At 44.3% G+C, this 16,223-nt stretch overlaps 1 protein-coding gene across 1 annotated transcript; it reads right to left on the bottom strand.

Moving 5' to 3' along the window:
- Positions 1–8,589: 8,589 nt before the first annotated feature.
- ISCA1 (iron-sulfur cluster assembly 1) lies at positions 8,590–15,507 on the bottom strand. The gene is made up of 4 exons (XM_049795704.1): positions 15,353–15,507; positions 13,719–13,772; positions 11,887–11,992; positions 8,590–9,034 (listed from the first exon to the last, which is right to left on the bottom strand). The coding sequence occupies exons 1-4, from the start codon at positions 15,431–15,433 to the stop codon at positions 8,886–8,888; spliced, it is 390 nt and encodes a 129-aa protein (XP_049651661.1). The 5' UTR covers positions 15,434–15,507; the 3' UTR covers positions 8,590–8,885.
- Between the last annotated feature and the right edge of the window lie 716 nt (positions 15,508–16,223).

The raw sequence follows: 16,223 nt of genomic DNA, 5'->3' as shown, positions 1-16,223 counted from the left end.
TTTTCATTAAGATAAATGACCATTTAAGGCCACACAACCTAAGGGACAAAGCAGAATCAGATGCCTGCTTCTTACTGATCTTCTGACCAAGTCTATTGATATATAGAGCACCACCGAGAAACAAAATCATCTTTTGATTAATGCCATGAAGGTGAGACAAATACTTACTTTTTTTCATAACAGGGACAAATGATACTAACTGAACTTCTGTGCCCGTAACTATGGAACTTGAAACATTAAACTGTTACAAATTCTGGTATCAATTCTTTTTTCACCACAAAAATTCAGTACAAATGTATTAGTGACTCTTAGCCTAGAATGTCTTTGTACTCTGACAGTTCTGCTATATTGAACAAATAAAAACTTGGTACTGTAGAGCTACCTAGTCAATCAGTCCATAAAAAAATCAGCATAAAAGAAAGTAGATGACACAGAAAACCGACAAACTGCTTTTACACTGTTACAACACTCACTTTCAAATCAAGAGAGAATGACTGTTTCTTCTGCTTGGTATCTTCTGGTAGAATATGTTTCCCATTTTGATCCGTTGTGCCTTCACCATGCTGAAAAAAGAAAAGCAATTTTAATTAGTAATTAAAAAAACATGAAAATGGTAGAGAAACAGGATTAAAAGGAGAAGAGATGAAGAAGAAAAATACAAACGAGTCAGTCTCTTATTGCCCAGTGTCTGGTGAGCTAACTGTGGTTCATCCGTATTATGCATCACAGTACTTTGCCCACCAGAGTTTAAAATCTTCTCAAAGATGGCAGGATGTCTCACTTTCCTTGTGAGATGATTCCCAGGCCAAGAGATTTCAGCAGCAAGCTCATCCTAAAATACTGGATTTTCCTTACTTAGCGTGATTCTTTTTTTCCCTGGTTTCCCTTTTCCTGCCATAGACATATCCCCTGCTTGCTTGCTGCCTATTCCTGGAAGACCAGCATTTTCTCTCCTTTGCTTACATTTTGCTAAGGCACACCAGTGCCTTCTAAGCTCACTTTATAGGTTTCCCTAACGGCCTTCCTGCTGTTGCTATGCTTTCCCCTGAATTCATCTTCCACATCCCAGGAAGGCAGACGGGAGCAGAGCAGACCCCCCCCCCCCCCCCCCCCCCGCCTCCTCCAAGGGGCTCCTGCTCAGGCGGACGCCTGCGGGTTGTGATCCTGGTGACAACCTGGGCCTACCCCGCTCGCTGTGGGCCCTGCCCCTGGTGGGCCCCGCCACGCGCTGCACACAAACCACCATGCTCCCCGTGAGATGAAGTTCATTTGGGAAGGAGGGCAACGAGGGCTGCACAGAAGAGCGGCTGGCCCCTCGACCCAGGGCCAGGAAAGGAGCCACCACAGGGAATGCCCACGGCCATCTCCCCGCCCTCAGCAGCCTCGCTGAGGAGGGTGGGGCAGCTGACCAGAGAGAACACGATTGGTGTGCTTGGCGGGTGGGGCAGGGACAGAGCTTGAGTTAGCCAATAGATGCTCAGGACAGTGTGTTCTGGGAGCGCCAGGCGGCGCTGAGGGGCACGCGGCAGCCAGGGTTGGGGAAGATGGCCGCTGGCGGCAAGGCCTTAGCTTCCCTGCGCCTTGTTTTCTCTGGTTGGCTCCCCAGCAAGGAGGGAATGGGGAGGCTTGGTCCTTCTCTTGCACCCAAAAGGGAGGGGAAACCCCACGTTGTGGGACTGCAGTCCCTAGCTCTGGTTTAGCAGGTATAACTGGAGGGCAAGGCTGGTGTCAGTCACCGGGTAACTCATGGGGCTCAGGTTGCCACAAAAACAAGCATTAGCAAATGGCAGCTCAGGTTGCCACGATGACAGATACAGTACTTTATAGTTTTATATGTATTTGGCTAAATATTTTACCTCAGGTGAAAAATTCCTGGTTTTCTGCCTGTTTTCACTCTTCTCTCACCTCCTGCCCAAAAGGCCACTTTCTTGAATTAAAAGTACCGCAGCCTGTGGCAGACTTGCTTTAGTCAGGGGGTGAGTATGAGGGAAGCTTCTCGAGCTGTCAGGGCCAGAGATATCAAGCAGAGCAGAAACAAAGACACAGCCTTCACAGTGCACCGAAGCATCCCCCATGCAAAACTCAGTGCTGGCGGGTTCCCACCAGAGTGCTGTTTTCCAGGAAATATTTTTCCAATTCATAATAAACCAAGGCTTCCATTTTAAAAAGTGCGCTCATGCAAAAGCCTCTTTATTGTGACATATGGGCCTAGTTATAGTGCAGGGCTGTTTTAACCAGTTTAAGTACAGCACTGACAGCACGAATTTCAGTAATACGTAGGATGGTGAATGTGTAGGTCTAATGTGAATAGTTTTCTTTGAAAGCATCCAAACCTGGAGTTCAAAATAATTTTTCTGAGTCTTTTTAAACTGTTTCACGGTTCCACAGTAGGCCATGACTATCAAATGGGGATGGCAAAGTTCCATGTCACATGTGTAACAAGCCTTAGGTTTAAGGGTTGCAAGAGGATTTTAATGTTCTAAATTATTTGTAGAAACCAGAGGTTCTTCCTGAAATGAATATTGTGAGTGCCAACTTGCAATATCCTTGCAGGAGGTGTTTCAGGCTCTCTAAGGCATGGGCAGATGAGCTCTAGTTCTTGATAGGGTAGTTTAAGTAAACTGCACTCACTGTATAACTATTTATCACTTTGCTGGGGTTTTCCCATGTTCCAGCAAGACTGAACAGGTTCCTTTCTTGGAGCAACTAACTTTACAGTGCAACACATTAATGTAAACTCGCTGTCAACAGTTGAGGCTCAGGCACTTGTTTGACAAACATGCCATAGCAGTGGCAGCCTCAAACAGAGGGGACAAGTACACAGGAACTTCCTAAAACCACTTCAGCAAGATTTGCCAATGTTTGTTTGGTTGAATCGCAGTTCATAGCTCAAATAGTAAAGGCAGAAATTCAGAAGATGTATGTCAAGGGGAAGCAATATGATTTTTCTTCTCAACAAAGTTTCCAAACAGCAGTTTTACACTACCACTTTTTATACCCAACTATTGGATTTTCTATTTATTTATTTTGGGGGAGTATTCATTGGATAGTCAGCAGAAATAGACATTGACTATACTCTTCAGCTAGCTCTCATTTACAAATGGGAGGACTGCATGCTGCAAACCTCTTGTGAAAACAGAGGCTGGCAGGAGGGACTGGATCCTGTTCTCTACCACCTATGTGCTTCATGAAATCACACAACATTACATGCATTAGCACCTTGCCTTTTCTCCTTATTTGAATACTTACTTGCATTTAAGCTTCTTAAGTGAAACAAGCACAAGGAAGGAAATGATATAATTAACAGCAACGTAATCTAACTTAAACGTGGTTTTGCCAGACCCCATACAACTGTTTAGTATTTAATCAGAAGGGCTACTGTGATTAGGAATGAAAGGTCTATGTGAATGACTCACCATGAGCAAATTAAGGATTAAAACATGTGGTTGAAAAAGGAAGTGGCTGGCGGCAAATCCTCTGTGTGAACTGAATTCTGCTACTTAGGTTATTTCAAATTTTTGGAGGCTGTCTCGTTTCATTAGCTAGGAAGGGGAACTTATTCCTGCTGTCTGGGCTTAGCTACAGAAGGAATTTTTCATTAAAATCATATGCAATAAAGTCATTATGCATTCAGCAAAAACCCCCCAGATAAGTAAGGTGCTGGGGATAAGAGTGTTTCTGTTGTGAGTGGAGACTATGCTGTTTTGTGAGATTCTTTGTCCTGCTGGACTGTACCATCCTAGCAAGAAACTTCTGTTACCCTTAAAGTTAAAGCGAACTGTCAGAAACAAATCTGCAGAAACGTGGAGACGGCCACAACATTAATGAGGTACATTAACACACTACTAGCAAGGGGAGAAATGGTGAGAAGAACATTGCTTCAACAGCCAAGGCTGGTCAGAAACCTCTGCTCCGCTCCCCTCCGCATCAGGAGCTCTGAAGCGATGTGACTGACGCGTTGCATTTCTGCAGAGTCACCCGCCATGCTTCAGGAACAGGTGACCAGCACGGAGCAGAATGCGAGAAGGACAAACAGCAGAGCTGAACGGCAGTACAAGCCAAAGCGCTCCGGTATTCAGGAAATGCAACAGGAAACTTGGAACACGAGGGTCGGGAAAGGGGCGACCGGCCTTCTGAAACGCGTAGGCTGGAGACTTGCTGCCACCCCGTGGCAGCAGGTGCCCGCTCCCACGAACCAGAACCCCCAGCCGCCCGGGGAGAGAAGCGGGGCCGCGGCTTCGGACCCTGCCCCGAGGCAGACACGGTCTGGCACCCCCGGGTTCCACCGGAGGAACCGCACCGCCGGAGCGCTGCTGCCAGCGACGGCAGGCACAGCCTGAGAAACGGCCCGCGGAAAAGGCGGGGGCGAAGGCCTTGCCTAAATTCAGCCGTTCGTCTTCCCTCGCTGTCTCTCTTTAAGAAAAATGCCAGGCATTGCACACAGAAAGTGCTATTGCAACGCTGCTCAGACCCAGATGCGTGGGGGATTGTGCTAAGTACCTGCATTTTTGCTCGCCGCGTTGAAGCAGCGTATCTCGCGGCTGCTAAAAGTGGCAGTATAGAACAAAGCAGCCTGAACCGCTCACTCGCTGTCTGGCAGATGACTTTACTGGTCACCATAGAAAGTAATTTTTCAAGTACTTTTTCGAGGGATCTTTTGCGATGAACACAGAGGTGTACGCTCTGCCTCGTCAGACAACTACGGAATTCTTCTGTCAGAAGAGACTGCGACATTTTAGCGTTACAAAAAACTAATCTAAGAGATGGCCAGGCAGCCAGTGTAAGCACAACAGTGGTACAGTTGGAGAGTTTTTCTGCTAGTGGAGGCACTGATTTAAATAAATAAGGAGAATAATAATACTGTAAACCCCCCAAAACTCATAGAAGCAACCCACGGCAGACAGGATTTAGCTACAAAAAAAGAAACGAACCTATGTTTCCTCGACTAAATTTCACAGTCCCATTACCTGCATCTGATTTTTAATATTGGAGTTCAAATTGATTTTAGTCCTGTAATGAGCGAGTTAACTTTGTTCATGAAATCGGGAAGGGAGAAGAGACATATTGAAAGTTAGCAGATGCCTTGTGTAAATAACAAAGCTTGCTTAATTGGTGCGTAAATGTCACGGGAAGAGGGCAACGGCTATAACTTACTAGCTAAGGAGGGAAAAGAACAACAGCTATAATCTACCAGATAAGGGGATGGACTCTGCCAAAACTGTACTTTTTCACATCAGAAGACATTCTACATGAAAAGACACTCGTCCTTGAGAAGATAGACCAAATCTGCTTAGTAACAGACCTACATGAATGGAGAAAGAAGAAACAGGACAAGGCGGAGACTTGCAAGAAAGAGGTGCATGAACTGTATATAAGGAATGTAACTATAACATAAAGTTGCGAGCTTGTGGTGGAGCACTGCCTCCCCGGCCGCCCAGCGCTGTTTTGCTCTCTTATCACTTGCTAATAAATTCGTCTTTTTTTTATTCACTACAAATTGGCTCCTCCAATTTGTCACGAGCATCTATAACAGTCCCATTACCTGTTGTCAGCATGACTTGTGTATTGAACTGTTCAATGTTTTCCTAAACAAGTTGTTCTTCCCGAGCCATTCAGAGAGAGCTATAAGAAGGGATGGATCAGGAATACTGACTTGCAGCTGCAAGCAAGTGGTTTGCACAAGTTCTGCGAGAACTCCAACAGAAAGGTAACCATTGCGTTTCCACGCTCCCAACTGTATGAAGGCTTTGGTTCTCTCACTCCAACATCACGAATATGCAATTGAACCAACAATCTCTAGTGTTTTTCCAAAATCTGTTACTTCGCCCCCTATCGTTCAGAATCCTCATATAATAGGAAAAGGAAAAATGGCTTTGGAGGTGGAAAGACTGTATCTAAGAGAAAACCCAAAATGTGTCATAAAAGTAGTACACTATGGCATATTAGTGCCATTATACAGCACTGAGGTGGAATGGCCAGGAATGCCCTTTGACTGTCACCCTTAAATTGCCTAGCCAATTAAAAACCTTTTACGCCAACAGTTACTTTGATCAAAATCATTATCCCGCATCAAAACACACCACAATGACTTTTTGGCATGTAGAAGCCTTCAAAATAAGCATCTTGCCTGTTAGAATTTTTACCCCGAGAACAGCATATCGCAACGTATAACAGAAATCTATGCATTAACAGCCCCACCCTTCCAGTATGTGTAAATACCTTTCTGTACGTAGTTAATTAAAACTTTTTTTCCATATGTCTCTATGTTATTCCAATGCTGTTAATATTTGGAAAACTTTAGTATTTTTGAGAAATATTAACTCAGGTAACAGTAATATTCTATCTGCTTTGTAATCCCAGCACACAAACCTATTCTCTCTCCCCCCAGTGATTGTTTATTACTGTAAACAAAAATCATTCAAGATAAGAATATTTCATGTTTACCAACAGGCAGTGTTTATTATTATAACTAAGAACTCTACATACAGTATTGCACAAAATTATGATGGACCACTCAACAAAACCATGTTGCTACGCCACCATAAATAGCACTTTAACAGAAGTTTAAACACATTTGTGCGTTAGGTGTCTTAGTAAAGTGACAATTTAGAGTATTATTTCGTGGGAGTACAAAAGTGCAAACTTTCACTCAAGGCATATACACAAAAGACATGAAAAGGACTGCTATATGTGCCACAGGTCTAAAAAAACCCCAAACCAAACCAAACTCCCCCACCCCAAAACACACCAAAACAAGTTAAATGAGTAAGTACTAGCACTCTTAGTAACCACCAGTGCTACCACCTTCACAGTCTTACCCTCCAGCAAGAAGCAGAGAAACGCAATCTGAAGAAAGGCCCTCAGCTTGGAGTTTTAGACATATTAACGCAGCTGTAACACATTAACTGCCTTTTTTTTTGTTTGGCAAGACTTCCAGCACTAAAAATGCACCTAGACAGTGTATTACCACTAATTCCTGAATTACTATGAAGTAAAGTAACTGTGTACAACAGTTGACAGTTGAAGGAAACGGTGTTTTTACATCAAAAGGTGATATAGTATGCAAACAAAATTCAGGTATTTAATATTAAACTACAGGTGTGGAAATTCTGACCTTCTGTTCCCATGCATTACATAAAACAGATCAAGAATTATTTTTTCATTTTTCTTCTTCCCTCTACACCTGGGAAGAGGTGTAGAGGGACAAATAAAAACATAGCTGCAATCCTATGTCTTCAGCACATTACTATCCAAAGTTGTTGACAGGCATGAGGGTACAACTGTCCACATTCAATGTGACCTTTGGATTTTCAACACGCAGCCTTGATGCTCTCAGTTCACTCCCATCTCAGCACCTTCTTGTCCTTGACTACAAGACCCCAGTCCCTGTTGTCCCCTGCTTTTCAGTTGAACCCTTTTCACCAGCTGTTCTGATCAGTTGCCCAGGCAGATACATTATCTTCTCTCCTGCAGAAGTGAGCAGCTTAGCTGCACAATGTCATCTTTGGACAATCAGGGAAACGTGGAGATAAAAGAATGGAACAGTAGTTCTCTCATATCACTTTTTGGGAAGGCTTGGGGAGGCATTTACACTTCTGCCTAAGCACCAGCAAAGAAGAGTTGAAGACTTTATAAGCTTGAAAAACACTGGTTTACAAAAACAGAACTCCAATAAGGAGAAAGCAAGCGTAAATTCCAAAGAAAAAATGGCCTCCTATAAACATAACATTTTCATTACTATCTAGATTAATTTAAAACAATTACAAAATACTATGGATTTTAAAATTATAAATGCTTTTTCTTCTGTTACCAAGTTAACTTCAAGATGGGAGTTAAACAGAAGTTACTGTAAATTTTGGTGAAAAACCCTAGCAACTACAGAGGTCAAGCTGTAACAAAACTAGTAGCAGACATGAGTAAAAAAAAAAAAGTAATGAGAAGTGTAAGATTTCTCTCTCAAAAAAAACATTCATAGCGTTTGGTTCACAGGTAGCACATACTGTGAACACAGGGAATCAGAATCTGGAGGCAGTTTTACCAACTTTGCAATTTAAGTCAAGAAAGATAAACAACAGAAATGTGAGAAACAAGACCTGTGTGTATCTTGCTTTAGTACTCCAGTGCCTCAATCTATTTCATGTTCTTGAAAATTACTTTCTAAGTACAGCAGATACTAGGCCTTCAAGAAGGAAAGGAACAGAATTAAAACTAGGATAGCCCATTTTTAAGTATTTCTGCAAGCAGCGCTATGGTAGCCTACCGCTATATTAATACATGAACTTCCTTTTGGACTTCCCCAAATTTACAGGAAAATAAACCACCAGAAAATCCACACATAAAAAAATCAAAGCATCAGAAAACTACAAAAACAAAGCAAGCATCTACGTAATCATAGTGAACTCTGAAGCTGAAGACTGTGTGCCTGTGCATATAAATCTTTATAAACAAACACAGATAAATGGTTGAGGGGTTTGGTTTTGGTTGTTTCCCCCCCCCCCCCCCCCCGCCCAAGTCAAAGCAGAACACATAGGCAATATATTCTTTCAAATGGGTTTTGGATGGAGAAGCGAGTAGAGTGGACAAAGAAAATGACAAAGGAAAAGAACAGTGAGATTTTATTTCCTCAGCATGTGAAGGTACAGAGATGTTACTACAGCACTTAACTGTTCTTACCTTTTACATCCCAACTCATCACAAATTACAGCATAACTACATCAGTGGTGGAATTTAACACACAATTTAAATTTTCAAAATTATTTAACTTTATTTTTCTTCACGGTATCCGCACTTTATGCAGCCTACAAATGTGAAGACAATGCATTTGCTTCTGAAACCCATCATAGTAAGTGTTTTGGGGTGTTCAAAGTCAAAGTAGTCCTGATATTTCAGATGTTAAAGCTTTCTCCACAGCCACATGTTCCTTTGATGTTCGGATTATTGAAGACAAATTCACTGGACAGCTTGTCTTCTACATAGTCCATTTCAGTTCCTAGAAGTGTCAGCTGTGCCTTCTTCTCAATAAACACCCTGACCCCTTGAAGACAACAAAGAAGAAAAAATTACATACAGCAAAATCATCATTCACATTGAAATTCTCTTTTGACCAGTGATAAAAAAAATGGAACCAAAACATCAAGGCTAACAGTATAACTTGTTTTCCCTGGCCTAACATGGGGCACTTTTACCACTGTTTATACTCTACCTATAAAAGCCTTGCAACAGTCTAGAACTGTTATCTGTGTATGCACATGCACGTATGTATTTTTTGAGGTGGGATTTAAAAACATGATACCCAGGGAAATACACTGTAGAACCTGGGAACGAATCTCAGCTTCAATACTTAATTCCCACACATTACAGTCAGTAACCCATTTCCTACCATTCTTAAAGTCTGTACATCCAACAAGATGCCCCAAATCCTTGAAAAACCAAATGTTCCTCTCTCAAAATGATTATTTTTTGCTCTGCAAAAATATTTGGTCTACATTAACTGTTAGCAATACTGGATCCTATAATAAGGCAAATGTGTGAACTTCCAAAGATATCACAACCTTTAAGGATTAAGAATTAGTAGTTCATTTTAGGAACTAGAAAGAGCTCCCTTTTCAAAGTACACAAAGCATCTACCTCTCTGGAAAGTTACTGAACTTTAGAACTGCAAATCTGATACAAAATTGCGAGTGGACAGCTTTAGCTGCCCAGACTAGGAAATAATAAAAATAAAAATGTAAAATTGTATCAGTAAACAGCAACAAAACCTCATTAAGTTATATGAGAGATTGCTGGAAAGCTGTTTCATCATGGTAGACATTGAGATAAAACACTACTAATACAACTCAAGTCTGTGGGCAACCAAGTTGAATCTATACATTTTGGGGGTCAGTTTGGACAGTAACTGACAGTGAAGGCTAAACCTAACGAAGGAGTTTATGGACCTGATCCCTGAAGCAGTGACTTACTACCTAAAAGCCATAAAATTTGTGCTGGGATCCAAAGCCACGAGCTCAGTGAGCACAGAGCTATATAAAAGACAGAGCCTTCACTGGCAATCTGGCTAGAAGCAACCAAAACAAACCAGAAAGCACACCGGCACACGTGAAACGTTGCCTGGCTTTGGAACGTAAGGCCTCTGACCTGAGGGAAACTGCTTTTACATTCCTTAAGATCCAAACCAGGAAACGCCTTCTGAAAAATGTGTTTTCAGCCATGTAAAGCTAAAGCTCAAAGTCAAGCAGAAGAGGTAACTCCAGAAGCCTGCTGAATTCTAAATCAAGAGGCACTTGCAGAATTAGGTGGCAGTCCCTATCTTACATACTCTGGTTCAATTTAATAATTTGCTCAAGTTCCAACTAATTCTCTGTTTAAGAGAATAAAATCTATGAGTTGGTCACAGGTATTGTGAAGACAGCTGGAAGATGGGCTCTGCCTAGCCGCATAGCTTCTGTAAGAAAATGATTGTGATATCCCACTTATATTTAAATCTCTTACTTTGCCACCAAATTAAAAGTAATATTCCTGAACATAATATAACAGAGTTCAGTAATGCCCCCAAAAAAACGCAAACAGCCTCACAAAAGGAATTTTAGGAACTTTTAGAAAAGGAACAGAAACCAACACAAACACTACTATGCTTCTGTAAAAATCCATATTTGACAAAAGATGACTCTCAGAAATTTTTATAAAAATTGGAAAAAAAAGTATAGAATTGTGCTGGTTTTGACTGGAACAGAGTTGATTTTCTCCAGAATAGCTAGTGTGGGGTTATGCTTTGGATTTGTGCTAGAAACAGTTGATAACACAGGGATGTTTTAGCTATTGCTAAGCAGTGCTTACACAAAGTCAGGGCCTTTTCTGCTTCTCACGCCACCCCACCAGCCAGTTAGGCTGGGGGTTGCACAAGAAGTTGGGAGGGGACACAGCTGGGACAGCTGACCCCAACTGACCAAAGGAATTTTCCAGACCATATGACATCATGCTCAGCTTCTAAAGCTGAGGGAAGAAGGAAGGAAGGGGGGGGACGTTCATAACGATGGCATTTGTCTTCCCAAGTAACTGTTACGCATGACGGAGCCCTGCTTTCCTGGAGATGGCTGAACACCTGCCTGCCCATGGGAAGTGGTGAATGAATTTCTTGTTTTGCTTTGCTTGTGCGCACGGCTTTTGCTTTACCTGTTAAACTGCCTTTAACTCATCCCATGAGTTTTCTCACTTTTACCGTTCTGATTCATTCCCCCTTCCCACGGTGGGAGAGTGAGTGACCAGCAGTGTGGGGCTCAGCTGCTGGCTGGGGTTAAACCATGGCAGAAACTATAGCAATAGGCCTATCATGGGATGCTCTATGAAATTATCAAGCAGCAAGCTTAAATACCAGCATATGAAAACAATTTTTAAAATACTCCTAAAATCATAGAATCCGTTGTTACAAAGCAATGTAAAAGTCAAAAGCATAAAGAGGGTAAAAACAAATTACAAATCAATGATGAATAGGACTAGTTAGAGAAGATAATCGGGAAAATCCCTTGCAAATAAAATCTTTACTTTGCCAAGCCTTAGTTTACATATGCTGATAAAGTAATCTTTTATATATGCATTGTTCAGTATTACTCTCTAAATACCTGCTATTAGCCACCTCCAAAGACGTGAATGATGGACTAGACTATGCTGGTAGAGTAGCCTCTGATGCAGAGACTGTAAAGCTGCAGATTTTAAATAACTGGTTACTTCAAAACAGAAACTACGGTGACAACAATTCCCGTAACAGAACAGTAGGACCTCTTGCTATAACCTGTTACTTCAAGTAAGTTCTAACCTTGACCTAGGCAAACCTGTAATAAGTTATTCTTCCCCACCACCACAGAAGTTTGCTCTGCTGCATCAGAAACTCACCATCTTGAACTACTTCTTCATCAGAGTCTCCTTTCGATTTTGTGTATTCTAACGTGTAAGAAAGTCCATTGCATCCTCTTGTACGAACGCCTACTTTAACACCTACCTAAAAAAAAAAAAAAAAACAGAAAAACCAAACCCGATACCATATTCATGACTTTTTTAAAACCTGAATGGCAAGATAAAAAGTATGCAGAACAACAAAATGCTGACATTTATTATTCTCCACTGCCTCAAAGCAGAAGTGAATTACCTTAATGGATTAAGAGGTAATGTTTTTTTCCTTCTACAAAATTGACTGCCAAGGTAAAAGCAAACATCAGATGTTTGCTGCTGTGGATCAAGCCCTGAAGTATGTTGAAGTTTTAAAGTAATAAACTGTTGGCACTCCTGCAGGTGCCTGGTCTCATAAAGACAGTTAAATGTCAAAGATGGATGGTTTTGTGACTTCAAATTAAAGTTTACTCAGATGCTAATTCAGGCACTATGTTAAGACTATTGACAGTAACATAGTTATGAAGCTGTGAGGTGAAGACAAAGGCAGTTACCAGATTTTCACAGAACTCTTGCAATGGCGCCATCAGAAAACTTACTCCAAACTAAATTTTTGAGAAACATACTTTGATTTCTTCATTACCTCTATTGCCAGTCTCAATTAAAAAAGCAATCCCTTCCTTAAATCAAATATGTTTCTTTGCTCACTGTTTTAATCAACCTTAAAAGCCAACCTAGTCAATATGTTTGTAACATTCACAGTATCCAACAAGTCTGACAAAAAGAGCAGCTGTGTAAGTAAAGAACTGAGAAAAGGTTTTAAAGAAACAGAAAACTGTGCACAACAATATTTCAAAAGTATCTGTATCACTTTCCACAAACCAATGCTTCATAACTGAAGGGGAAAAAATTATTTGTCTATCTCCATAATCAATGTTACAATAAAAATGTATCACTTTTCGTCAAGTGGGATCTCAGAAACAGTGTTTGATCTCTTCAGACTGAATACCTTTCTCTACAGGAACTGCTACAAATAATGGGCTAGAAAACACACACACCATTTATAGCAAGGGGATAACTGATCAGCTAATCTGTAGGCTTAGGGCTTCCTTAGGATGGTTTGAAACATTAGAACAAAGAGTCTAGTTAGTTGCAGATGTGCAGGAAGCAAAAGAAACAATGGGCCTTGTATGAAAGTTAAAAGAGAAATAGTCTTCCTGAAATAATACACACTGTAAAGAAGAAAATCCAATGCTTGTTTTTATAATGATTAGAAAGCAAGACTCTGTGTGTTCTTCCCCAAGAAGAAAAGACGACAAGCTCAATCAGTTATTTGGAGAAATGCTGATTACTTAAAATTAAACATTGTCTAGCAAATTTCCTAAGAAATACATGTTTTCCAATGGGTATGAATATAACTTTATTATTATATAGTTCACAATGAGAATTCCTACAATAACTTAAATTTAATAATGTCTTAATATCAAGAGTTGAAGATCTCTTTCCTTACCAGAAGTCACGACTATGCCATACTAAAAAGGTTCATTAAAATATAGCTCAAAAATATTTTGAAAGTTTAAAATTTTTTCAACTTTATCTTAACTGTACAGTGAGATGTCATTACAGTCAGTTATTTTCTGCATTTTATTTTATAAAGAAACGAAGCTTGTTGTACAAACAAGCTGACATATTTCGCCTCCAAAAAAAAAAGATGCCAACATCTCCAGTAAACACCTCAGTGTCTATTTAAAGCTTCTAAGGTAGCCAGAAATGCTTTCCAATCATGAGCTGTGCTAATACCTTAGCACAATCTACAGGTTGGCCCTGTTTATACTTACATGCTCGGGTTTATCCTTAAGAAGCTGTTTTATCTTCTGAACAGCTGATGGCGTCTGAAAAACAAAGACATATGCATCAATTTGAAATGTTTTGGGGTGTTTTTTTTGTTTATTTGCAGTGAGTGCTTGCACATATATAAGATGTGCAACGTACTTAGTTGTACTGTAAAAAAAATTCTGTTCCAACTCTGTGCACTCAAATTTTCTTAGTTTACGTTTGTCCCCTATCTGCAAAGTCCACCTTTAGCATCAGCCACCTGTCAGCATTGACTAGCCTGTGTTCTGCCTGAAACTGATGTCGGATCTGAAGATACGCACTCTGCTGTTAAAAGGAGGATTGCTGAATCTAATCCATGCAGAACACAGTACCTCTTCAATCCTCTCCTCACCCACACTGGCAGCAAACAGATAGCTCAAGAACTGCAGCCCTTAATACTACAGTGTTTGGAGTTGCCACCCCCCCCCCCCCCCCATCACTACCACAATTCAATTAAGTAGTTCTGCTCTTGTGATACTTTTGTCACATACACCTTACAGACAAGTCAACTAGGCACAGAAGTGTTCATGGCCTACTTCTCTTCCCACTGACCTAGAGGGGAACTAGTGGCAGCACATAAATTCACTGTTCACGCAGAGCTAGTTGTTGCAGAAACGTGAGAACGCAACACAAACATAAAAACTTCCATTACATGCTTACGAGTTTCTAAGACACCGAGCAAAGGAAAAGCGTAGTACTGTGAAGTTCTTACCGTGAGCAGACTTAAACACACAAAGCAAACTACAGGCGGACTTACAGTAGAAAACCTTTTCTAGTCACCGCTATTAACCTTCATTTGTTACAGAATCAGTACTGAACAGGAATTACCTGCTCTGACAAACAATTTAACCATATGCACTTAGTCTGCCCCTGTTCCTGCAGGGAACTGACTGCACCTTCCTCCGCGGTAATCCCCCTCAATAGCACGGCCTCCCCAGCACTGCCGCTAGTAGCAAACGCCCTTCCTCAACCAAGAGAAGGATACAAAGCCTCCTTGGAAACAGCCTGCTCCTCAGCTTCTGTAGGTAATGCCTTTCCATCTGTTGCTGTTTGTTGGTGGTTTTTTGTTTGTTTGTTTTTTGGTTTTTGTTTTTTTTTTTTTTTGCTAAATACGCCTCTCCGGGTGACTGTGCAAAAAGGCCTCACCCCCGCCACTCCCCGCACGAAGGGGCCGCACCGGTCCACCCCCTTCTCCCGCTTTCTGCAAAGGGTGCCTGCGGAGGGAGCGGAGGGGCGCGGGGAAGGGACGGGCAGCGGGACGGGCAAGGCGCAGCAGCTGCCCCCCGGTAAACTCAGGAGGGGGAAGAGACACCCCCCCCCCCCCCCCAGCCTCCCCGTAGCCCCCTCCCAGGCCGCGACACCTCGCCCGCCCACGCAGACAGGCAGAGCGGCGCGGCGCGGCCCCTCCCCGTCCCCGTCCCGCTGCCACCGGCCGCCCGGGGGCGGCTGCGCACCACCCGCCCTGCCGCGGGGCGGGCGGCAGAGGCCGGGGGAGGCCCGGCGGCCGGGCCCGGCCCGTGGCGCAGTGCTCGCACCCGTGCGCCGGCGGGGCCGGCGAGGGCCGGGCGCTGCCCGCCCGCGGCGGCGCGGTACTGACCAGGGTGAGGGCGGCGCGCGTAGCCTGGATCTTCCGCTTGCTGACGGCGCGCACCGTGGCCCTCACCACCGACGAGGCCATCGCCCCCTCCGGCCCGTCTCCTGCCCTCTGCCATGGGCGCCGCCGACGTCACGCCGTGACGCCGGCGGCGCCCTTCCAGCGCTCGCCCCTATTGGGCAGCGGGCCGTGATCGGCAGGCGGCGGCGCCTCCGCCCCCTTCGCCCGCCCCGAGCCGGGGGCGCCGGGCGAGAGGGGCCCGGCCGCGGGCGGGCGCGGCGCCCCGCTCGGGAGGGCTGTTCGCGGAGATAAGCGGCGGGGGCGGCCGGGGCAGCCGCAGCAGGAGGCCCCTCCCTTCGGGCGCCGCGCCGGCTCGCCCGGGCCGGCGGAAGAGCCGCCTCGGGGAACGCGGCGGTGCCGGAGAAGTACAGGCAGCGCACGCGCAGCGCGCACGCACCGGCGGTCGCACGGACGAGCGCCCCGGGCGCACACCTTCGCCTAAGGCCGTGCCGTAGGAAGCGGCGGCGGCGGCGGCGGCGGCGCGGCGGGCGACACCCACGCGCGGAGGGGGCCCAGCCCGGGCGAGCCCCTCGGCCAAGCGAGCTCGAGCGCGGAGGCGGCGCGCCGCCTCAGCCCTTCTTGCCGCCGGGCTGGCGGCCGGCGGTGGGAGCCCAGCCGCTCTGCCCGCCGCCGGCCCGGCGCACCGTCCCCGTCCCCGTCCCCCTCCCCCCTCCGCCCTCGGCGGCGGCGGAGCCTGGAAGCGGCCGGGAGCAGCGCGCTGCCGTTGCCGAAGCGCTCGCGGCAGGCCGCGGGGGCCGGCGGCTTCTGGGTACTTGCGAGAGAAAGCCCCGCAGCCTCGGCCCGGGAAGACGAA

The sequence above is a fragment of the Accipiter gentilis genome, chromosome Z (genome assembly GCF_929443795.1).
Source record: "Accipiter gentilis chromosome Z, bAccGen1.1, whole genome shotgun sequence".
Lineage (NCBI taxonomy): Eukaryota > Metazoa > Chordata > Aves > Accipitriformes > Accipitridae > Astur > Astur gentilis.
Note: the sequence above shows the minus strand (reverse complement) of the source record. Positions and strands in the feature narration are given on the sequence as shown.

What these genes read in the sequence shown, in the direction of transcription:
- ISCA1 (XM_049795704.1), bottom strand. Translation starts at nt 15,433, where the DNA reads ATGGCCTCGTCGGTGGTGAGGGCCACGGTGCGCGCCGTCAGCAAGCGG. An exon ending in TTAAGGATAAACCCGAGCAT is followed by an intron (nt 11,993 to 13,718) that starts GTAAGTATAAAC and finishes TTTTTTTTTTAG; the next exon opens with GTAGGTGTTAAAGTAGGCGT. An exon ending in TGAAGAAGTAGTTCAAGATG is followed by an intron (nt 9,035 to 11,886) that starts GTGAGTTTCTGA and finishes GTTGTCTTCAAG; the next exon opens with GGGTCAGGGTGTTTATTGAG.